The sequence below is a fragment of the Pseudomyrmex gracilis genome, unplaced genomic scaffold (assembly GCF_002006095.1).
Source record: "Pseudomyrmex gracilis isolate BER0280 unplaced genomic scaffold, ASM200609v1 scaffold_13, whole genome shotgun sequence".
NCBI classification, from domain to species: domain Eukaryota; kingdom Metazoa; phylum Arthropoda; class Insecta; order Hymenoptera; family Formicidae; genus Pseudomyrmex; species Pseudomyrmex gracilis.
Window position 1 is genome coordinate 1,334,549 of NW_018020597.1, and position 25,651 is coordinate 1,360,199.

The window sequence follows — 25,651 nt, forward strand, 5'->3', positions numbered from 1 at the left end:
GCTGTGAGATTGAAGAGAGAGAGAGAGAGAGAGAGAGAGAACCAGGATGAAATAGAAGAGGCGTTCGTTGGACGAATTTATTGATTCAATTTCAGGTGGTGAGCCACTCCTCACCCCTCGTCAAACCTCGCCGCTTTTAACTGCCGACGGATGCTGCACCGATGTTGTCGAGTTTTCGAGTTCAGCCCGCAATTTAGCATAATCGATGAGCGGTCACGTACTATCACCGCCGATGTTACTGCGCGTGTCTTTCTCGTTGCACACACAAACTCTCTCTCTTTTTTTGTCAATCTTTACCATCGTAAAATCATAAAAATTTTTGTCACGAAGTCTTTTTTGTCGCTGTTATCTTAATATCTATACTGCAACGATAAATTGAAGAAGCTGCATGCATTACTGATATAGAAAAAAAACATTGTAAAGAGGGAAACATAATATATACTATTTTAAATTTTGACTAGTCTATTTTAACTTGCTTGAATAATATAACAATGCGCAACCTGCACGTATATTGCTATCATAATTGTCTATACATAATTGTCTTTCTATTTATGTATTTTATTTTTATACCGTTTTGCACAGACTTATTAATATTAATAAAGAAGATCCAATATAGGACCTAAACGTTTGATTATCATAATATATCAAATAAATTAATAATTATAATATATCAAATAAATATATCTGTACATCAAAATCAAGATATATTGTAATATATGAAATAAATATATCTGTACATCAATATCGAGATATAATATATCAAATAAACATATTTTATGTTATTAGTTTAACGTGTCCTTACCCGTGCGTACACGATTTTTGCAGGTCACATTCTCCTCCTTTCCTTTTACTGTCTTTATAATCTGGTCTCTCCTACCATCTTTTCTTTCTTATCACATGAGAAAGGATTGTACAGTATACTACTACCACGCGATACACAGTGGGCGTGCTCATCTGTGTCGGGCTCGTGCTCTTGGGTGTTAAGATCGCCTTATGGGAGAGAAATTAATTCGAGATTTTTCACCCGAATTAATCTTTGAAGGCTCAATTCAGTTCGCCAATCAATCAATTTACTCGATTGAAAGGGACCGGCTCAGAAAAAATCTTAAGCGTGATAAGCGGATTCGAACTCGGGAACTTTCATGTTCGCAGACCCTGTATTCAGGGTCCGCGAGACCAGTGGGCCAGTTTATTTGCTTTTATTTTCCGACTATTTATTCGATTGTTGACGCGAAATATATTAAAAAAGATCCAAGATTGGCTATTTACGGTAAAAATAGACATAGAATGTTAGTTTTTGTTGATAAGTCTAGTCTGAACTATAATGGAATAAGATTTAAACAAAAAACGAGATAATTCTGGAACGCTGTGTTAAAGCGTAACCTCGATAAAAATATTGCCCGACCCGACGTATTATTAAACACGACACGATCTTGCATAATATAGACGATCAAATTAAATCTCACAGTCGCGGAGTACGCGAATTATCTTATCTCTATTTATAGCAAATTACATAGCAGTTGTGCGTTGCGACGACAATGATATCAATTAATTTCCGGAAGTGGAAAGCGAAGCGCGCGTTCTGTTACGAGTTTCAAGGCGAAACGCGCCTTTCTTAATTGCAACAGCCGTAAAGTGCCACGAAAAGAGAGAGCGGAAAAGTCAATTAGCACGGACGAACGTTTCCAGTAGTCTGGCGTGACTTAATTTAACGTCCGTCCTGTCCGCTCTCTCTCGTCCGGATAGTCTCTCTCCTCTTTCATTCCCCGATTCCCGATTCTCGCCTAATTCAATTCTAATCCTGACGGATCCCCCGCGTTCGGCGCATCGAACGATAGAGTATCCCTCCCTCGCCTCCACTTCTGATACGGCTTGGAAGATTCGCCATCGTTTTCGTTTCACCTTCAAAAAAACATCCATCTCGGCTCTCTCTCTCTTTCTCTCTTTCTTTCTCTTTCTCTCTCTCGTTTCGCCTTCGTGAAAAAAAGAGCTTATTTCAGCTTTTACATTCAGTCATGAGAGAAAAGCTGCTCCAAGCCGTCGTCCTTCACCGGAAAAAAGTTCCGTTCCGATCTTCAGCTCGCGAAAAAAATTGTTCCCTCATTTCGCTATTGTTAAAAACACGCTATTACCGCTTTTGTTCCGGAACAAAATTTACCTCTCAACTTTTGTACCGTTTTCTGGAAAAAAAAAAAAAAAAAAAAAAAAATCTACTTCACTATCTCCGTCGCTTGTATTATTAGATTCTGCTGGAAATTTTCATTCATGGGTTCTTCGCGCGACATATAAAATTTTTTGTTTTATAAAACATCCAATTTAGACGCAATTTTTCATTTTTTTTCTTCTTCGCTAAAAAATTCTATCAAAACTTACTTTAATCAAAAGAATCTTTTTTTATTGCACCCTTCATCTCTAGACTCGATTTTTTCAATTTTTTTCTTTGGTAAAAAATTCTATATCGAAACTTACTTCTAAAAATTTTTTTTTCATGTCTTCTCTAAAAGAGAAGCTTCACAACGTCTGTTTCTTCAACTTTCTTTTTTTTTTTTTTATATCAGTTCCAACCGCTATATCGCAATTGTTAAAACCGTACCAATTACAACTTTTATTTCGCTTCGAGAAAAAAATACAGTCCCGCGCTAACTTTTTGCTTGTATCTTCGTTAAAACAATTTTTCCAGCGCACTTTTTTAAATCTTGTTCTTCCATTTTATTTCTTCGCCTCACAGCTCAAGGCTCTTATAAGTACCACCTATCATTTTTCTTACGGTTGTTATCGCACGAGAGCCGTTTGGTCGCGTTTCGTTTTTTTTTTTTTTTTTTTTTTCGACAAATCATAAAAAATGCGGACGGACAGTAATGCAATTTCGCGGACGATCGTGAAATCGAGTTACGAGAGCGCGTTGTGCTTTATGTATACGCGACCGGAATGCCGAACATGTCCGGTGCGCATACAACATTCGCGGCCGATGCGATTCGCAAAAACAAGATAAAAGATCATGTCTTGTTTCCGTTGCGTCGCGTCAAAACTTCGTATTTTTTTCCGTGCGTCCGGGAAACGGTCTCGCGACCGTTGTCTCGCACTCTTGTTGCGAATTTACCGCTTTTACGTTTCGCATCGGCCGGATTTCAATGCGGAAATATTTATCGCGTTAGCTCGTTCATCGTCGTTTATGCGTTACACGTTAACCGCGCTGAAAGCGTGTAATGAACATTTCGCGTCGCGCGCTGTAAATAACGCGATAAATTGTGTGACGATGTTGTGCGCTAATGTATTTGACTTGTATGTACACATACATAAATGTGACAAAATTAACATTTAAATATTTCGCCGAAAGCGTAAACAGACCAGAGAGACGTACCGGCGAGAGTCTTCTCAAATTCTTACATGTGAACTTTCTGCTGATAGTGTACAAAATGTCACGAGAGAGAGAGAGAGAGAGAGAGAGAGAGAGAGAGAGAGAGAGAGAGAGAGAGAGAGAGAAAGAGAGAGAGAGGAAGGAAGTCGCGCACGTTGACGATAAATCAGAAATCGTGAGATTCAGCGAGATATGTAGTGGCGGAATTGCGAGCTGATTTCCCGAAAACGTGTCATCCAGAGGATGGTTTCCGGAACGGAGAAATGCGAGACACGCCGTCCCAGCGCGCTCGCGGTGGCTGCGCTATTGATTTTCTGTAGGCGCGTGCGGTTTTCCATTCTCGTCGGTTTCCCCGACTCGTTTTCAAAGAACACATAAATGAGAAAAAATCTACGTGCTCGGGCGTTCTTTTGACATGACGTGAAAAATTATTTGCCGCGGTGCCAACACGTAACAAAATTCCTACGTGAACCCGTCGGTGTGACGTCAGGTGTCACATAGAAGTCGGAAACATAAAATCGAAAGACAGACGAACCTGAACGAATTTTTGAACCTAAAAAGAACCACTTTGTATTTCTTTTTTTTTTTTTTGTGAGTATGCATTTGCACACATTTAAATTAAACAGTTTTGCCGCGAAAATATCTTCGTCTGTTTTTCTCCGCGTCTTCGGTTTTCTATATCGATCCGCTCTGATCCAATATGCAATATATTATAAGAAATAAAATGCGCGATGCAAGACAATGGACGCTGCACAATAACGTTGAATAATTCGCGCAGATTTCCATATATGCAATTTTCCGCAATAGCTTTCGACGAAGCAGTCAGACGAAAGAATTTACACACGCGCGGCATGTAAATTTCTGTCTCGCGCGCGCGACAAACTATATATATATATATATACATATATATATTTACATGTATATATATACATATGTATATACATTTATACACATAGTATGTATATACATATATACACAATATGTATATACATACAATATGTGTGCGAGTAGTATCTCAGTGAACAAACTTGAAAACGCGTGATTTATAAGGTTGGTTTATATAAAGACTGAAATAAATGTCTGTACAACACGGACAAAGGAGCTCGTTACGTTAACGTTAGATGGTTTGCGTTAAGCGGGGAATGTGTACGCTGGAGAATTCACGGCATTCACATTCCGAATGAATCGCTAAAATTGTGCATGCGCCGCAATACCGAATATGCGGAGAGCGTCAACGTGGAACGCCAAACTTTGTTACGCGAAAATTCCCAGCTGGGAGCAGGAGGAGCCGTATGCCGCGATAATGTGCGTATAAATTGCGGTAATTACAAGGTTTCTTCTGTGTAACAACACACACACATAGATACGGATGCGACATGCTGCACATCGTATACAATATCAAATGAGAACAATTTGCGCGATAAACAGGAGACTACGCAAATTGCGTATTTAAATCGTTTCCTACTTGTTTGTTCAACGCGTGTACGATAATGAAGAGACACTCGACGTAAAAGTGTGCGTGACAAATGTAACACACACACGCATAAGCCTGTAAACTTTACTCTCATCTGCAAATTATTTATTAACGGATGAGAAATTAGTTAAAACATCATTGTGCTGAAAAAATAATGTTAAAGTGGAGAAACGCGTCTCTTTTAAATACTTCAAATCCTTGCTCCACACAATTGCGAAGAATTGTTTTAACAATTGTACATAACTGATTTCCAAATTGAAAAATTATAATTAACGGAGAATCATTAAAAAGTGATAACGACCTATAATGGATTTCAATATAAACAAAAATATAAAAAGGCAACGTGTATGCATACGTTGAGGAATTAAAATTATTGTTATTGTTAGATTTTCTATGAAAACGATCATCGAGATCGAGTGTCGAATAGTCAATGTGCGAAATTCAATAGAAAACAAATGAAAGAAACGCAACATCGAAAAAGGCCTTGGGATCGTTTCAACGAATTTATGCAGAGCGGCTACAAACCGCGCGGCTGCACGAATCGGCCATTCCGAGCCTCGGGATGAGGAAAAAGGCGAGTTGCAGAGAAGCGAGAGGAAAACCAGGATTTAATTAAATGCAGCCTGCTCATGGCACACACGCGCGCGCACATACACATAGCCGCCTCCGCCCCCTCCCTTTCGTATTCCGGAATCGAATAACCCATCGATCTCGCTCGCGCGCGCCTCTGCTCGCCCCCGACCGTACCACCGATCATTCAGAGTGTTTTACAGCAATACGCTGAGTTGCACGCCAAACGCAACCGATTCGTGCGCATCGCTCCAGAAATGAGTTTTCATGTTATAAATAAATCGATGCGCGTGTGCGATGTCGCTCGAATCAACAAAACGCTCGAGCAGCGCGAAACAATGAAAATTCGCTAACATAATCGCGCGATAATGAAGATGTGATTATCATACACAAGTGATTCGATTGAGATGTAAAAAGAAAAAGAAACCTTCAACTGCGAATCTAAATAATCATATAAAACTGCGTGACAAAATAGCGCGTCACGTGTCTTTCGTTAAATACAAAAAATAAAAATAAAAACGACGTACTTATTTACGACTTAGTGCAACTGTCTTGTGTGAAGATGTAAAGAAACGATTCTGTAATTTAACCGAAAAAAAAACTATTACAATCTACAAATAGATCGATTCGATTTCTCTCTCTCTCTCTCTCTGTTCTTCGATTTTTTTATTGGAACAATTTTCATTAAGAGCACCTGATGTAGTTATACCCTGGAATTAATTACATTCTTTCGAGAATTCTTGTACATATTCTGCTACGTATATAACATTCCACATAGATAGATATCACATCTGTAATGCAACACGAGCCGCGAATATACCGCCGCGCACAATCACGTGTGAGTACAGTTGGATAACTCGATAACGCGCCGGAAACCAAAGGTCGCGCGTGTGCGCGATTCCCGCCCGACGGTACAAATCACGGAATATCGCGCGTCGCGATGATCATCCGGTCATCCGTGAAAATTGCGCAGCTTCCCGACTGTTACAGAGAACTTCGAGGTGCGCGAACTGCCAAAGGGAACGAACGCTGACAGAACGAACACTGACTGAAGGAGAGACCGCGAAAGCGACGCGGAGACAAGAGCGAGAGAATACCCATCAGAAAGGTAACAAAGGTGGACGCGGAAGGATGAACCCCAATTAGGAGGACAAAGGCGACACGTATCCTTTGTCCGCGAATCGTATTATCGAGCCTGGGAGCAACTCTCTCTCCGGGCTTTAACCCGCGGCCCAAGACAGAATATCTCAAAGAGTCCTTCGGTCTCTTTGGAGAGCCTTGACCGGCGTAGACGCCTCAAATAATCGGTTAATTGGAGATCCAATCCAACGACTATCCGCGATAGATGCTAAGAGCTTCATAATAGACTGGGGACAACATATAAAATCTCTTTATGTCGTCGGCTTCAATCGAAATTGGGATTTGATGTATCTTCACACGCTAAAACTTATTTCTCTCAGTTAATTTCATTATTCCCCTTGATACCGAGAGGAAAACTGACTCTCTCTCTCTTTTAATCAAATGCGGAAACCACAAAATTTACCATATTTGGTAAATTGTGGCAAACGCGATGTCTGATAGACTGTTACGTATACATATACATACACACGTATACATGTGATAGAAGCGGTTTTCTCGTTGGTTAGAAGATAAGAAATAATTTGATTTAAACGTCCTTTCGGAACACGATAGCTCATCACGATAGCTCGATGATTTATTCACTTACAGAGGAATAATACGAAAGTACGATACAGAGAGGTATGTACGTGCAATACATATAGAAGAGCGCGTCTCTCCTTCCTCTCGCCCGAAATTCGAACATATTTTCAGTCTTTATCTGCGCGCCGGTGCGCTTCTGCGGTCGTTGCTCAGACGGCGCAGAAAACGAACGTCGGACATTAAGCCGAAACTTTATGGCACCTGGTGTGTATGTACCTGTTGTGCAAATGTCGGGATTGTGTTGCCGCGGGCAACTACGCGGAAAAGTCCATATTCTCTGTGTGTCGAAAAAGTTGAACCGAGACTATCGCGCGTTGGGCGCCGATCAAACAACGCAGAAAATAATATAAAAAAAAAAAAATAAAAACAAAAAAGAAAAGATAAAAATTTGCATCGTGGAATTAAAGCTAAAACTCGCTGCTCGCAGCTTTTACTCTGTGTCAACTATATGCAAATCGGAAACTGATGTTTTTTTATCCTTTGTTTTTTTTTTTACAGAATTAAATGTGATACGAGCGAGCGTGTGTACATGCGCGTTTAGCGTATTTTTTAATAATAGCGTATACAATTTAAATATTATTTTTCGCTATTTGCACACACACACACACACGCAAGTCACGTGTTTAGAACAACTACGTCGGAATGTATTTAACAGAGCACAAGACAATTTCGCACAACAAGCTCGTAAATAAGAATAAATATATTGAAGATATTTTTGTATACATTACAAATTTTAATTTTTAAAATACATTTTGTAAATACACACAAAGTACGTGTGCTACTCTCTGGAATGGACTCTGAACACAATCGCGCGCGATGCTGAAATACACAACGGATGATTGGCAAAGAAGGTCATAGCAGATTTGGGGCAGTAGTTTCTCTTATACATGTAGCTTACTTCGGCACATTTTGACGTTTTATTTTAGAGCGCAAAGAGAGATATCGAAATCGAACTCTTAAGACGATTTTTACAATTTTCCCATCTGCAGACGTTAGGAAAATACATAGTGGTCTTAATATCTCGTAATACATGTATACGTATGTATATATATACACATATACATGATGATATATATATATATATATATATCATTTTTTCTTATCTCTCTGTTAATAAAGTAAAACACTGACATTTCTTCGGTCACGAAGAGATTACGATGATTTCTCGAATCGTTCGGATTCTCCTTATTATCTCAAGAACACGCACGATATCGCTTCAGAACGGTATATAGACGCTATCTCTCTTTCCTTCTCTCTCTCTCTCTCTTTGCTTTGTCTCGACCTAATATAATATTTCCACATGTTTTCCAAAAGATAACAAAACGAGTCTCAAATTCTCATAGTTTCAAGATAAGATACTCGGAAAGAAGTTTGACACGGAATGAGAAAGGAATTGACTCTTTCCGCGTAATTGATACAAATTGACTCTCTCGTGTTGTTTTTTATAAATCGCTATCGGAGATAATATTTTTCAACAAATATAACAATAAATTCGCGTTACACACAATCACGGATCTTTTATTTTTTTGTAACGTATGTTTGACACAACTCTGTGTTTTTCGCTCCCTTTTGTTCATAATCATTTGCAGCAATTTTAAAGAACGATGAAAAATAAATGCGATCGCGAGCGTTGCACAAAGCGAAAATGATTAACGCGCATCAAGCGTGCTTATCCCGGAAAACTGAATGGTATATGGTATTTTATTCACTGTTATCGTGTCGGAAAAAGCGCGCGGCGATACTTACGCGTGTTAATCGATCGGCAAAATAAATCGAGTGGCGCATGTCTGGTGGAAAACGATAAATACTATGCGACGTTTATCGCGATACGCCTATCCCTCGTGAGCCGCGGTAGTTATGTCACATACAGTTTATAAGCAGCTGTCCGCGCAGCAACAGATCGATAAGCTCATCACGTTCAATTATTTTATCGCGTCGCGTCGCCCATATCCGGCTATCTGAATTTTTCTGTTGAAACGCAGGCGGCGCGCGTCAAAATAATTATTTGTTCGAAAAATAATAATTGGTCAAAAATTTTCCGACAAGCAAAAAGTCTTGTTTCATGTTTAAATAAATTACATCAGTACGAATCATATTCAATAACTTAATTGCTCATGAGTAATTAAAAAATATGTAAAATCCACTGTTGCGCTGAAGCAGAGAGGAAAACAAGTTTCTTTTTTTTTTTTTTTAATCTCACTAGTATGTTAAAGTGTTTGTTTTGTTTTTGACATCTAACAAAATATAATTTTCATGGAAATGATACAAGTTTATTTGCGTATATTTACACATACATTTTTACGTACATGTAATGTATCGTATAAATGAAATCAAGAACGTACAGCTCTCTGTTACGCCGTAAGGTAAATCTAATCAACGTCTATCAATTCGCATATTTTTTCTGCGTTGCAGAGAACACGCGAGAACTTCCTTCTTCCATTTTTGTTTCTATTGCAAACCAATGTTTTTTTTTTTTGTTTCTATTTCAGATCAATTTTACACGCTTCTTAAATTATCGCGAAATCTGCTATTTGTGGGATGTTCTACTTGTGTATGTAGCTGGTGTCGAATTTTCCACGCAGTCCGTTGCACACTCTCGCGCGCTGCGAAACTCCGCTATCAGCGGCGTCGTTGAGTGGCGTTAACGCGATCAGAAATTTGTCGGAGCACATCCCCAAGTTACACATATACGATTATGCGACTACACATATATACATACTTATAATATATATATATATATATATATATATATATATATGTATATACATATACATATACATATATATTCGTTACGCGGGCGTATGCCGTGTTGTTGGCAGAAAGCCCGTAAAATTACACGACGCGCCCTCCAAACTACTGGCACGTTAAACGAACGTTTTGCGGCTCTCTCGAAACGCTCCCGGTTTTCACCCTTGTCGTCTTCTCCTCGTCGATGAGCCCATTCCTCTCTCTTTCTCGTCTGCGCGCGACCCCGGACACGAAACTTTTCAACTTAATTACGCGCGCGCCGACATAACAGCGCGGCTGGATGGGTTCACTCGTCCTACGGGCTCTTTCTCCGTGAGCCCATCTATACGCCCGCGTCTTTCTTCGACCGTCAACGAGAGAACGCGGTTTTCTCCCGACCCCGTTCTCTCCGCCGTCTTCTTTCGACGCGAAACCGTTACCGAAAGCGCGAGCTACTATAACGAGCCGGGCAATAAAAGCCGTCAGAATGACGGTGAAGCGACCCCCGAGCGAACAAGGAAGGAAGGAAGGAAGGAAGGAAGGAAATGACGGCCAATTTATTGCTTCACGCTATTTGCCGGGAACGGGCGCAAAGGGAGAACACAGAAGCGGATAACCGAGCAAGCGGAAACGAATTTACATTGTTCGCTCTTGAATCGTTAGGTAAACAGTTCCCGAATGAACACCGAGAATGAGAGTCTTTGTTTAGACGTGGCGCCGCTTTCCAAAGTGAGCTATCAAACGCGATTTAATTCAGCGAGCCTTCATGAGAGAGAGAAAGAGAGAGAGAGAGAGATTCAACATGAGTTTTCTCTCAATTCCCATTAAAAAGACTCATCATCTATTTTGAGAGCAAACACGTGAAATTATCATTATCTAATATCTTTGTAATTGAATTTTAGCAATTATCTGCTCCCATATTTTTGTTACAATTGAACACAATATATGTAGGGTTAATGTAATAATACACTCTAACGCTTATTACGTGTTAGCGATCCCATCGTACGGTTAACCCGAATTTAGCCACAGCAAGTTGAGGAGGAGGGGTTAACGAGAACGTAAAGAAGGGAAGGGTCAATGTGCGCGGATAGCGTGGGTCGATGTGTGATAGGAGAGAAGCTACCGTGGGCACCATTTTGCGCGACCGATACGTCTGGGGGGTTGTCTTCCAGGCTGGCGCGGATGGTAGCTCGTTTCGTCCGGCACGTACGAGAAATTTACAATGCCCCACTGACTCCGCACGGTGGTGGTTGTGGAGAACAACACCTTCGCTTCGTGTATCACCCGCCGGTTGCTTATGACCGCGTATTAACTCGCCTCAATCAACCCCCCCGCGCTCGATAAACCGCAGTTTATGAGATTCGCATAACGCGGGAATTAGCGTGCGATCAGCGACACGTATAAGCTCGCGATAAATACCGAGAAATCGATACGAACGAGAATAAGCGACGTATCGAAGATGTAATCGAACGATGCAACGAAGTGATTCCTTGACAAAGTCTAAGATCGAACAAAGATTATTCGCGCGCTCGACAAAATCGCAAACATCCGATCGATCGCAGAATTTGCCCCGTGAATTTATTCGTTAAAGAGAAATTTAACGTAAACGCGCGTTAAATTTACCCCGGCAATTAACTAATACGTTCTGTTTAAACAATGACCGATATGCCATCTACATATAATGCAATATTTACACAATTACAGATTAATTTACCCAATTTACAAATGCCATTGTGAACATATGATTCTAATACAGCGATAATAGAACCACCACATCTAATCTAATTCAATTAATTAATTAATTAAAATGTGAACGCACGATTGCAACAATGTTGTAAACACGAGTAACCGCGAATGCAAACACAACGTGATCACGATGAGCACGAGTCAGATAATCTGAAAGAAGTCAGAAAATCTGAAAGAAGTCAGAAAATCTGAAAGAAGTTTAGGACAGAACGCGAGCGAGAAAAAATAACGGACGCGCGACAAGATACGCGAATAAATCGAACGTGTCCTGTAAAATCTTCCAGGATATAAGATACGATAACCCTTATCTCCTAACAACTCGGTCCCTGGGTAAAGGTAAGGTATATAAAGGTGTCGGTAACATCTCTCTTTCCCATCCTGGCGATCCGGGATCTCTTGTGAGACCAGAGCCCCACAGGGTCATGGGGTTTCTCAGCTACACTCCGGGGATTTAAGTCGAGAACAAAGGATCCACGTCGCTGAGGAAAGAGCGTCGTCGTCGCCGTTGCCGCCGGCATGGATTTCGATTACAAGATAGACGAGGGATTTGCATCGGCGGGGTCTATGCGAAACTTTTAAGTATTATCCATGGACCATTAAATTCTCCCCGGTGTGGCCGTTATAATGTTAAAACGCGAGAGGAATCCTTGTAAGAAGAGTGTCGGAGATCAACAAAAAAAAGAAAAGAAAAAGAAAAAAAAAGAAAAGACCGAAGCACGTTCGAGCAATCTTATAGAATTGCTAATGCGAGTTGCCGAAGCCGGACGGTATCATTTCAAACGCTAATAGAAAGAGCAACGAAAAAAAAATGGTATAATAAGCACATCCCGTGAGAGCGAAAAATTGTTTCGTGTCGGAAAGGCTTTGTGATTTCGATTTTGTTACTTACGATTCGATTCGCAATCAAGTTTTATTTACGATAAACGTTAATGTACATTTGTAATGTTCATTTGTAATGGATACTTATAAATAAATAAATAATTGTAAATAAATAAATGTAATTTCTATAATTATATTGATGTACAACGTATGTATATTTATCTGCAAAAACTGAGCGTGTGTCACGTTTTCAATGCAGTTTATTTTGAAATTCCTTCACAATACGCGCACGTTGCAAAACAAAATATCACACTTCGAAAACACACTGAAGCTATCGACATGTTAACGCCAGGTTCACGTACAATTATTACACGTCCAATAAAAATTTATTCGCAACCTCTGTCACAAAAACTGCCCAACAGTCTGTTGAAATAAATAACAAATACATTTGCGGAAAATCAAATTTATTTAAATTTTTGTATAACGCGCGCCAAAAAAAAAAAAAAACGACGCGTTTGACATTTTGGATAATAAAACGGGAGAAAATCTGCGCGATATACATACGATCGCGCGAGTAACACCGTAGCCCATCTATTTTTGCGTACTTGATCCATTATATTCGCGTGCTGAAGAAAAAACTGATTTGCGCAACGCGTTAATGTTATTGAGAGAGACTTCAATTACGCTCGAGAGTACTAATTAAGTCTTGTGCAACGCGACAACAAATACGTACGCGTTGCCGCTGTGTAAGTGTTTGCCGGAAATCTATTTCGACAACAACCGACGTCGCGCAAAAAAACGCGAAATCGAGGATTATCGACGGAAACTGTGACGTTAAATTCACGACAATTTAAAACTTTAATAGGGGCTCCGCGATGATGAATCAGTAATAATCAGTAGTAATCGTAATGTTACGCTGTAATCTCGCTGAACCCAGCATAAACATTTGTAGACCAAGGATAACCTCTTCGCTGAGAATTCCACGAACGCTGATATAATTACGACACGTGTGGCGTATTATCGCGCGCATTCGTTTGAATTTATTGGCTAATAAGCGAACGTGAGTCACCCTCAAGCGCAAAACGGACACGCTAAGCAATTCATGCTCTTTCTCATCGCACGATAGTGTTTTATTTTTCGCGCAGCGAACCAGAGAAATCTTCGATAGTTGATTTCCTGTTTATTTAATTATTGGCACACACAATCTGCGTATCAATACGAATGATAGCATATACTGGATTTTATTTTTTTTTATCTTTTTTTATTTTATACAAATCCTCAGAAAGAAGATACAGAATATTTTCTTCGAGATGTTAGCAACAGAAATAAATGTTGCCTTTACTTCGGGAGTATTAAGTGAATCTTGTATTGTGTTTATTCTGTCAACTTTACAATACAAGAGATTCGAGACGATCGACATGATAAAAGAAGAACGCGTCGTCGTCGTTGTCGTCGTCGTCGCTGCGAGCATGCGAGTGAACGAACTCCCCGGAAATATCCCCAAGCGGCAGTGACGAATATGTTTATCGCTACGACAATCAATATTCAATGCCGAATAAAAATGTCGCTTTACGAGCTTATATCGAATATTTTATTTAAAAACGAGATACGATTTAAGGAAAAATACGAGCTATTTCGAAAACGCGAGATAACATAATCAGCAAGTACTAATCGACATTTAAAAAAAAAAAAAAAAAAAAAACATCTTTCGTTAGTCACGTAAATTCCGAAAAAGTATCTTAACTCTCGACGAGTTGATTCTTTGTCATTAAAATCACATTTACGGTATATTGCCCGTTCCAGAGTAAAAAAACAAACAGAAAACTTTTTAAATTACGCAGAAGTTATATAGCGACATCTGCATGAATCACTCTTAAGAGGCGAGAAGAAACGAGTTTGCGGACACTCAGCGTATTTACGACCAACCTCGAGCGAACGGGATGATGTAGACGGCGCGAGGTTTTTAATATTCTCGCACGTCTCCTATGATTCACTCAGCTTCCCTAGCGTATATCGAGCGTAACGAACGCAATGTGTGCCCGAGCTCTTGTTAAAAATGCGCGTTAGTTGGATCGGGAGTCCGCAGCAGTTGTGCCGGACGTGCGCAGATGTGCGCGTGAGGAAAAGTAAGGACTTGCGTGTTGTAAGTACATACGACGCCGAGCGATTCATCCGGCGGCACATTCCCACGATCCTGAAACGACGACGAAGTTGCAAGGTGATTATCGCGCGCCGAGGTGTTACGTAAACGCGCGATCGTAAACGTTGCCTCGATTAATTAAACTTGTTACTCCGCAAATCGATTCAAATTTATTATCGACACGGGTGCAGAAGCTAGCGCTGATAAAGTTTATCCGAATACAGAGAGAGAATTAAGGAACTTCCGCGAGACGCAGAATTATTAATTATACGCCGTGACCGCTACCGTTACACTGTTTCACGGATCGCTCTCCTTCTTGGTTGTATTATTCGTCGTGCGGACGAGAAACAAACGAACAATTCTCGACAACGACGACAACGACGACTGACAGATTTTTCTACGAGTTCGAAACAAAAAAACGCGCCAATTTTAATTCCCGCCAATACAATATTCACTAATCCGCGCATTATCGCGCAAAATAATGTCACTTTTGTAGATGTGTTAAAAGCAAAATATTTGTTTTTTAACTCACCCGCGCATTTAATTTAATTAATGCGTTCAAAAATTAAAAAGTTTCAACACGTACGGATGACGTTCGATTCGCTCGAGCTCCGGTCCGAGTTAATTAAAACGTGTATTTTTCACGGATAAACGGCCAATTCGTTTGTAATTAACCGTTCAAAGAGTTCAGAAAACCTACAACAAATCGAAAGATACTTTTTCATCGAACGAGAGCCACCTTCTTCTCGAACGTGAGAAAGAGAGAGAACGAGAGAGAGAGAGACGGTCGAGTTACGTAGTTACGCGGCGCCGCGTGTTTACTCACGGAAGTTTATACACGCGCCTCCCTAACGGAGCGTAAATCAGCTGTTGATTAAACGGAGCTCGAGTTTCGTGTGTCGTCTCGCTTGAACCCGAAGTATAGAAGTAGGCATTTGGCACGTTTCCAGAAGTTCTTCAATCCGTTCTCACCGGCGCGCGATTCGCGACTCTCCTCGATGGCACTCGATCGTCCATCACACCGTGACAACGAAACCTCATCAAAAACCCGAACTCTCTCCGATCTCTTTCCTGCAATTCTATTCTTATCTCCCATTGTCGCCCCGCGCCCCACAATCGAATCACAATATACTCCCGATTCAAGAATGAAAACAATAAAGGCTAAAAACTATTCGCCATCTCTCGCACACACAAACGCGGTGACAAAAAATCTCTCTCTCTCTCTCTCTCTCTCTCTCTTCAAAAAAAATACGACGATAAACTAGATCAAAAAGAGCGCGCGAGTAGCGCGAAAATACGTTATCTCCCGAATTAACATGTTCAAAAGTTACGTTCCCTAAATGTAATTTTACAAAGTTAGTTCTACGCGATATTCAAGCTCTCTTCTTCGGTCTTGTATCGTTGAAACGCGATGTTCCAAACTATTTTAAGTATTCAACCTCTCAACAGCCGGGGAAGAAAATAAAAAGGCAGTGCTTGCAATTTCGCGGGAGTTGTTCTAAAAAATATTGCACCGGTACAATTTTCGGTTTGTTCTAGTCTCTTTTCGTACAGTGCGTGCAATTTCCCAAAGGACAATATTTTCTATGCGCGAGCATAAACTCTTAAATTGCCTCGTGGGCTCCGCCTGAACCGCGAGCTAACTTTTTTATCTTCGTTTCGAAATGGAAAATTTTCCAAAATCGTTTCCCAACGTCATAAAAAAAAGAAACAAACTTATACCAGACAACACCGATTAAACGGAACGTTTATTGAATTGTAAAATCTATGGAAAAAAATATTATGTCCCGTCCAGAGTTATTTACAATCACGAGATCTACTCGTAAAAAAAACAATCGCAGATTCTCTGATAAATCAGAATTGCGAAGTTGCAAAGTCCAACGCGAGTGCGAACTGTGAGAATTTCCTTTTTCTACAATAATCATCTTTGCAAAAAGAAAAAATAAATTCATAGAAAATCGAAAAAAATTAAAAAAAAAAACCTCTCATACGTGTTGTCGCCCGCGCGAACGAACTATCGATGCGCTTTTCCGGTGGAAACCGATGTGGATTGCGCTGTGCAAGCTCGAAATCTGGAAAAGGTCAGGCGTCGCGCAACGAACGCGTTCTCTCGCATGTAGGCGGCACACGGGTAAACCCTTCCGCTCCTATGAGCAGAGTCGAATAGCGCGGTTGTGCCAGGAATGCCGAGTGGGAAGTTTTGCGGCGACCACCTATATTCCTGAATACGGAATAACCCCGGGGGGGTAAGATCTCCCCTTGATCTCCCGGAATTTCGAATTCCCCAAGGGATTCTGCCGTTCCCCGGAATTCCCGCGAAAGTTCATCTCGCTAAACATCGTGTAAGGAAGCGAGAGAGCGCCTTCTGGCGCTAAGCAAGCAACGACTTGGCAATAAAAGCAGCTCCTCCAGCGCTTAAGAGACGCGTCGCAAGAAAGAAGTTTGGAATCTTAATTGCTCGGCAACAAAAATCGTACATTTGCAGCGAGATAAAAATGGTAACGCAGTGTTTTCCGGTAATGAACAGCGATTTAAAGCGTGTGAGCGTGTGTGTGTGTGTGTAGCGCGGCCACAGCTGTAAAAGTTCGCCAATTGTAATCGCGCGATTGCACTTTCGAACGTTATCGGCAACCAAGTCTGGTTTTGCAATTTACGAGAATAATTGCATTGTACCGTAGTGTAACAATGTGAAATAAAAAATGATCGAGCGATGAAAACTTTTTGCTGATAATGATGAAAACAATATAACTAGTATCGGTGTGTGTGTGCGCGCATGTGTGTGTGCGCGCATGCGCACAATGTGACGCAACCGATCGCATTCTTTAAAGAACAAGCGCGACCGCTATATCTCTCGCTCATTCCGTTACACACGCAAATAGCTTGTGACGTAATCGCTAAAGAACGCGGAGAACCTTCTCGATGACGTAGAACTTTTTCAAACCCGTTCGGAAGGGACGGGGAAGAAGAGCGAAAAGGCAAAAGAGAGAGAGAGAGAGAGAGAGAGAGGACACGAAACATGTCTCGTCACGAATCTTCGACCGTCTAATAAACATGGTAAAATGTGTGAAACAGACACGGCGGACCATCGAGCGCAAAAACGCCATCCTCGAACGAAACTTCTGAAAACCACTGTCGGGTACGCGACACGGAAATAATGGAGGTCCCAAATGCGGGAGCGCGCAATATCAGCTTGATTACGTTACAAATCAGAAACTGCGACTAAACCGATCTCCGGAGGTGGCGAACGTCGAGATTGCAACCGACGCGAATTAATTTTCACGGCGCGCAAGTTTCGCGCGACAGCAAAGTTTCCTCCCGCGTTTCTGCAAACGGATCGTCTTCCGCGCAATTATGGGGGAAGAGCGGAAGGGGTGCAGATGTAATTCCCACGCGCGAAAAAGATAATGTCTCGACTTTTGCCGCGAAAGAGAGAGAGCGCTATTCTCCGGAGCGGCAAAGAGCGTCACGTCTCGCGCGTACGGTATAACGCTCCGAGATGAAGATGGCAGCAACGTGTCCCGCTTGAAAATATCTCGCGAACTAAGTTTTGCCGTATATGAGTACGGAAGGCGGGAGGAGGAGGGGACCGGTCTCTCGAGTAAGAGATGATTCACCGAGGAATTGAAAAGTTCGCAAAAAGAACACCGACCCTTTGTCCTTGGGATATGCGCGGCTCGCGGGGACAATGAGATGGCTCGGCCCATTCGTCCTAACTCTATCTTCGTATTATGGACACAATGCACCGGTCCAAAGCGGCTTTTTATTCAAACCAGCGATTTCTTTCTCTCTCTCTCTCTCTCTCTCTCTCTCTCTTTCTCTTTCTCTCGTTCTGTTTGTCATTCGGAGTATAAGCATTACGTGAGAAACGAGACTTATCGCGCAACATATCTTTTTCCTCTTCTCTTTATCGAAGTTTTCATTAATCGGAAAGTTCGATTCTCTCGGTGAAGCTACGAAAGTCGCGTCTCTCGTGCGAGAGGCAGCGAAAAATCGGTGATAATTAAATTCGATAAGAAAAGCCGTCGCGCGACGTCCTCGGAAGGTCTTACCGTTCTTCCGGAAGAGAAATAACGCGCTTCACAGTATATCGTACAAGACGTGTACCGTATCTCACGTCGTGTATATTACTCGGCAACGATTTCCGTGCTCCGAACGAAGGCATATTCGCGTTCTTATCATCGCAAAACCGTTGTGTACGAAAGCTGCTTGCGCACACGCGTGAAGCAGCAACTTCTTCCCGAAACCGAGGTCTTACATATATACACACACATACATACGCGGGACGAGATACTCTAAATAAAATATATACGCGACTTACACGTAGGCGAGAGAAATTTTTACACGCGCGAAACACACTTAAGGATGCGCTCGCCCACGGTTGAACGACGCGGCGCGACTCGCGACCGCTATGCGACATTACGAAACGATGTTTTTCCTCTCTCGTGAAGAACGAGAATTGCGAACGTCGAAACCTGAAAAGAATTATCGCGCATTAACCGACGATTTTACGATCGACGATAAATCGAATTCTCGTTCGCATATCGTTGATGGTTAACGGTATAAAAGCACCCGCTGTAAATTACACCCGTGAACATCCGGCCTGCGTGATCATGATTGGGCTGCGGGTGCAGGAAACCTCGTGCGAGCATCAGGAGAGCTTTCTTTATACTCGTCCCTGTAACCGTAAATAGTACGGTGACGAGCGAGTGCGAGTGCGCGCGCGCGCGCGCGCGCAAACGCACCGACATATAGCTATCGTTCAGCACGGCGGTGATCGCTGATTGCAACTTCCGTCGAGGGCCATTCACATCGCGTCGCGGACATAAGGGAAAAAGAGAAGGAAGAGGGGGAGAAAAAGAGAGAAAGAACAAGAGAGAGAGAAGTTTCGCAATCGTCTCGTAACGATCGCGCGGTTGCGCATTAACTCTTTGCAATCCGAATTATTTTTTTGTTATTTCGTTTCTGAAACTGGTCCGAATTCGATATATTGTGAAATTGAATCCGGCTTATACGACGGGATTGAATCAGAAACAGATACATGTCGAGTCTCTAAAGCTTTAAGAAATTGAAGAGTTAACTCTCTCTATATTGCGTGTGATCAATGCGCACGAGAAAAGTTTGAGGAAAAAAGACGGGACACGCGTATCTGCAAATATTTCCACTCGAAATAAATGATAAGTCGTTTATATCTCATGTATTTGATATAAAATTGCAACAATACGATTGAATTTTAAATCAACTTTCTTCCGGAATAAGATTATCATACAGTTATTTCTCTCTAAGTACTTTTACGAGCGTATCTGTTTATGTATTTTTTCGAAAGTAACGGTAAGTAAAAGCCTGTTGTCAGCGTGTCCGTCACTAAACTGACAACAGAAACATTAACAGCACAAGCTTCGAACGTTAAAACCCAACAATCAGATGACGCATAGCGCGTGAGGCCTGTTAGGCCTTAAGGGCTGTGAGAAAATTCACGAGAAAAATTATTATCACAAGAGAGATGATTCATGTGTTTTGCCCGTGATTCGTTCGAGGATCGGCGGCGTTCGTATGTGTATAGCTCGAAAATTCGCAGAAATAATTACGTCGCGTACATTTTATTTTCTTTCCGCATGTTACTTGGAGCGCATCAAAGAAAAAAAAAGGGCTGATGAACTCGTTCCTCGCGTGGTAAACAGTGAGAAAAAAAAAATTCAACAACATTTCGGAAGGATGTCGTCCGATCTCGTAGGTATATCTGAACCCGAGAAAAACACTTGTATCAATAAACACGGCACGCGCGAGATATTCGATATGTATATCTATTTGTCGTGCAAAGAAATAATTATCTTTATCAAAACAGCGAAAGAGATTAAGAGATAAGAATAATTTATCCGTAAACATCTTCATTACTCGAGAATCGGCAAATTTGCTTTTTCATATTTCTTACTTTATATAATATCACAATTTACTTTCAACTGCAAAACATCGCGATTTACTTCCGAATCTCCCTGGATGCTACGTTACGCGCATTATTGCACTCTCGTGTTTTATAGCACAAATGTTCAATAAACATTTCAATAATAATACATAAATTTTCATAACAGGTCGTAGGTACTCGGACGATTTTTTTAGCGCGTTGTGTGCGATTATTATTCGGATGAATGAAAGCGCGCAAACCGCGATGTATTTCACGATGTTCGCAGTTTTTCTCTCTGAGCGCGTATATTCTCCGCGGCTCAAGAGCGTAAGTGAAAGAGCTCCGAAAAGCGCGTGTACAGAAAAAACGCACCGCACAGAGAGAGAAAGAGAGAGAGAGAGAGAGAGAAGACGTACGTCACTCCATATACGTCTACGTGTACTTCCAACTCGCTTTTGTACGTTCTCTCTCCTCTCTCTGTGTAATCGCACATACATCGCGCACGCATACGGTTAAATCACGTCCTGTCCGCTACACGCAAGGTCTCTGTCACACGAAACAACAGGAAACGTCGGATGTGTCAAAAAATAAAATATCGGACGACCTCGATCGTCACTTTGGGGACACTTACCGCTCTCGATGTAGGGAACTACCAACAGCAGCAGCATGCAGCAAACGTATCCGCACGTGTCACTGATCATCGTAATACTATATATATTCCCCGCAACAGTCAGGGCACGCCGCTGGCTATCCGGGCACCACCGAGTTACTCGCAAGTGAATTCGCGGGCGAAAACAGAACACAAATAAACAAACGGCGAGGCGGCGTGGCGCGGTTTCGCGCTAGCAACAGGGTTGCGACGAACGCGACGAAGATGAAAGAACGCGACGCGCGCTTTTTCTTCTCTATCTACAATCTCACTATCTTCTCTTTTCCCACTTGTTTTTTTCTCTCCCGTGTCTTCCGCGGAGCAGAGCACTGTGCACACAAAAATTCACCGCGCGCGATGTCTCAATTATCTCTCGAACGACGCCGAATCACGAAGATGACGGTTTATTTCGCGCGTCGATTATTACACGTCGTTGCTTCGCGACAACGATAACCGAGAACGAGAGATGACGATGATGACGGAGGAGACAACGGAGGAGGACGCGATCGGCTGCGCTCGGACGCGACTATTACCACACGGACGAATATGATGAATGGCGCGCGTGTGTCTCTTTTCTCTTTTGTTTTTCTTCCTCTCTGTTTTCTCAATCTGCTTTCCCACTCGATAACGTCGTTTTCCGGAGCACAGAGAGGTCTACGCCATCATCGTTTTTCCGTCGAGATCGCGCTCGACGACACGCGGACGCTGCACGACCATCGACGAGACTAACACGCATACACACATACACACACCGCGGCTTCGTTCCGCCCCTCGTTCGTCTCGCGACTAACTTCGGCGGGCTCGCTCTCGCTTCGTCCGTTCTGTTTCACCTCTCCGCCGCCTCGCTCTTTCCCACCGCTTCGCGGGCGCGTTTCCGCTCTTCGTGCGGGATGACAGTTCGTGCTCGCTTCCGAACAGCTGACGAGACCCGCTGTTGTCCGGTTCTTTTTTCTTTTTTTCTTCACGCACAGCGCGGCGACGACGACGACGGCGGCGACGACGGCGATGACGACGACGACGACGGCGACGGCGACGACGACGGCGACGACCACTCGATATTTAGCAGACGCATCGCAGCGGCAACAAAACACGCACACACACTCCTAAGACGAGCGCACAGACACTACTGACACTAGTCGCCACTGTCGCCACTGACACAGTCCTGCCACCGCGAGGATGCTACACTTCCCTGGTCGTGACGTGTGTGCGCGAACACAGAATCCAGGATCACTTCACTGTCTCCGGGCGCTCCAGTAATGGCGCCGTCAGATGGCAACGTCTGCCGCTCGGAGCGGCCGCCATCTTGCGCTGCCCGTGACGTCACGCGCAGACGCGTAGCAGCGTCGTTGTGTTCAATTTTCCGCGTAAATTCTTCTTCTCTTTTTTTACGTACATATATATAATGTAAAATATAAAAAAATTGTTATTTTGATTTTTGATATTCGCGCAAATATTATCTATTCAATTGTAATATCATATTGGATTTAAAGATAAAAAATGTAAGATAGATACGGCAATGTTTTTACAACACGTACAATTATAAAATTAACAAAATAAAAATTTTTTAGTACACGCATATGCAACGAGAAAGTCCCAAGACCTGTATGCCAATTAAAAATTCTTTATAATGTCAAAAATTTCTGTAATATTTAAAATTTGAACTAAACATTCTTTCAATATTTTATTAATGAAAATTGTATTGATAAATACGTGTACATATAATAAAGTAACGTATATATATTTACATGGATACTATCCGCATGTATTTACAATAATTTACGTGGTTACACAATAATTCGATAAATTGCGATGATATTGGGTATTTTATGAGTTTGTTTAACATGCTTTTAACCTCAACTAAAGCTTTGGAGCACTATCTTTATCACATATTTAATGGTTTAATAGAATTCAGTTAGTTCAACAATTTCACGAGGGAACTGAAAATTTATTTAAAAGCCGTTTAAATATTTGAGAACAAAGGAGAAGAACAATACAACTACACAATAAGAGAAAGAGAATTATATCACGTCTTTAAACATCAAACTAAAATATATCTGATGAAATATATATTTAATTTGCGAGTCAGCTCTCATATTTTTTGTAATACATGTTAAAAGCGTTTTTCTTTCTCAGCGACTACTTTTTTAACAATGTATGAAAGCGCTGACAGTTCTGGATAAAACACAAAATTTTGCTAATGGATGAGATATTTTAATATGATAAAATGAGAACAAAACCACTTTTGTATCAGCAGTGAAGAAACGTACGACGTGGCGTACAGAATAACGAAAAGTATAAAAGCTATATTTGTTTACGTAATTCCATTTTTTTGCTTTCCATTTAGAATTAGAATGTTGTTCGTTTTTAATATAACCTCCTTTACATATATTATTACGATCCGAAAGCTCGCTAAAAGCTAAAACATGCTTAAAATGAAATATATTGTTATCTCTCTTCCTCGATAGATCAGACGAGACTTCGACGAAATAAATTTGCGCTGCTCGCAAAATAATGCAGTAACGCTCCCCGTTACCGAATCTACTACGTATTTTAACAGCAAAAACCGAATATCGTGGGTTATCAATCCTTAACGAATGGAACGTAAAAACCTACAGTTGGATAAAAATGCGTCCGACAGCGAATTCGGATGAATCTGTAACGGCACATCGATCCGCTCACGTCGGTCGGTACGCCGACCATCTATCACGACGTCCTAAGGAACAAATATCTGGCTCGAAAAATGCACAAACGGAATACGAAACGCATTTATCGCATAATATTGCGCATTCCTCAATATATGGACCCGGCAGTAAGCGCTGTACACATATTCAACTCCGAATTCAACACTGAAAAATAACTCCATTTCCTTGGCGCTTTTACTTTGCTTCCGCGTTTTCTCAATATATACGCGCGAGTGCTGGTTTTCTTTCCGTGTGTGTGTGTGTGTGTGTGTGTGTGTGTGTGTGTTGCTAAAAATTAAAATAAATTGAATTTTAATACGTTGCGAGCGATATGAAACAACAGCTTCAGAGAGAAAGAATGTGAACGAAGTTAATATTCAAACTCGTTTATTCGTCGTTTGTGTTAAAATATTTCTGTTTTGCGTGAACGTTGTAATATCGTTATCGATCTCGCATTTATTGTTTTCGTCGCGATATTAAAATTGTCAAATTTCTTCGCAGCGACATCAAGTAACGCGGAAAGGCACGTTAACGGCACACCGACCGATCGGCAGAACGTAACGGGTGTTTCAGAAAATCCCGAGCGGAAGGATCAAGGGATCGATACGCGCGACGATCTATCGCCACAAAGATATTGGTCGTGCTGCGCCGTGCCGCGACTGTGGTGCGTCAAACTGTGCGCAAGAAAGAAGGAATATGCGGATCACGTTCTGAGTGAGCCTACGAAACGACTCTTCAAACGAATCAAGCGAAGCAAGAAGTGCGGAAAGCCCGATGAAACGACGACGATGGCGGTCGACGACAATGGCGTATCGATCGCGCCGCATCAAGAATCAATGAGTCTTCGAAGCGCCCGAGAGAAATCCATGAGAAGTCGTAAACGAGACGAAGAAGCGGAAGCGTTTGATAAGGACGTTCCCGAGGACGAGAGGAAGAAGAGAAAGGAGAGGAGGAAAAGAGAAAAGAAGGAAAAAGAGAGGAAGGAAAGAGAAAGGGAAGAACAACGGGCGAGACGCGAGGAGCAGATGTTGCAACCTGTGGACGTGCGCTTGATGACGCGTGACGAGGACCTCGGAAGACAGCAACATCCGCCTGTAACGGACTTCACAAAGAGCTGCTGTTACCTATGCGCCCAGAACACGCTGGCTATCGCGGCGGCCGCCACAAAGCCCGAGCAATCCGACAAGTGCGTCCAAGTTTCAGCCCATAAATTACGCGCGGAGATACCTCTGACGCTCGATAGGAGCTGCAGTCCGACGCTGCTGCTGATGCGCGCTGTGCAATCGTCTGTCAAGGTGAGGACGCGCGAGACCAGCACTCTGTGTCCTGACGTAGGCAATAAAGTGACGGAGAGGTCGGGGACGAGGAAGCGCAAAAAGTTCAGCTTGTTGCCGAGGTTGACGAGGACGAAGTGCCCGGCGGGACGACACGCTGTCTGCGAGACTGATAAAACGACGTTGGCCGAGCGCGATGATAACGTAGAAAAACTTGAGCCAAGGAGCAAGAGATGCTGCAGGGAGAAGACAGTTTGACATGCTTAAACTTTTTCGAAACTTAATTCGTGACCCTGATTCGTGCGAACATCGATGTCATTGAAATTTTTTATTTGCTTGGAAAAAAACGATGTCACATTTATTTTCGATTTTTAAACATTTACATTCGAAAGTTTAAAATGCCACTCTCTTTTATGAGATTTTTCTTTTTATCTCAAAATATCGAGGAAAAAATTGTTATATATGTTTTTTTATTTCTCTTTTGTTAGTTTTATGTACTTGTTCACTTTTACCACAGATTTGCGCAAATTGTTTGCCATCTATTGATGATAGATAAGATGTGATACAACATACACAAAACGCAGATATATACCAT

General features: G+C 41.8%; 2 protein-coding genes across 4 annotated transcripts in view; one reads left to right on the forward strand and one right to left on the reverse strand.

Moving 5' to 3' along the window:
* LOC109863846 (disintegrin and metalloproteinase domain-containing protein 10) overlaps positions 1–22,077 on the reverse strand; it is a 109,801-nt gene extending 87,724 nt beyond the window's left edge. For all 3 annotated transcript variants that reach the window (XR_002251386.1, XM_020444467.1, XM_020444466.1), the window contains exon 1: positions 21,084–22,077. Coding sequence is in view for 2 of the 3 variants with exons in the window: in XM_020444467.1 (XP_020300056.1) it covers positions 21,084–21,153 (70 nt within the window). In the remaining variant the exon portion in view is untranslated. The remainder of the gene's footprint in view (positions 1–21,083) is intronic.
* A 1,163-nt stretch (positions 22,078–23,240) lies between these two features.
* LOC109863811 (stress response protein NST1-like) lies at positions 23,241–25,566 on the forward strand. The gene is made up of 3 exons (XM_020444389.1): positions 23,241–23,393; positions 23,567–23,910; positions 24,284–25,566. The coding sequence occupies exons 2-3, from the start codon at positions 23,727–23,729 to the stop codon at positions 25,312–25,314; spliced, it is 1,215 nt and encodes a 404-aa protein (XP_020299978.1). The 5' UTR covers positions 23,241–23,393; positions 23,567–23,726; the 3' UTR covers positions 25,315–25,566.
* Positions 25,567–25,651: the final 85 nt, after the last annotated feature.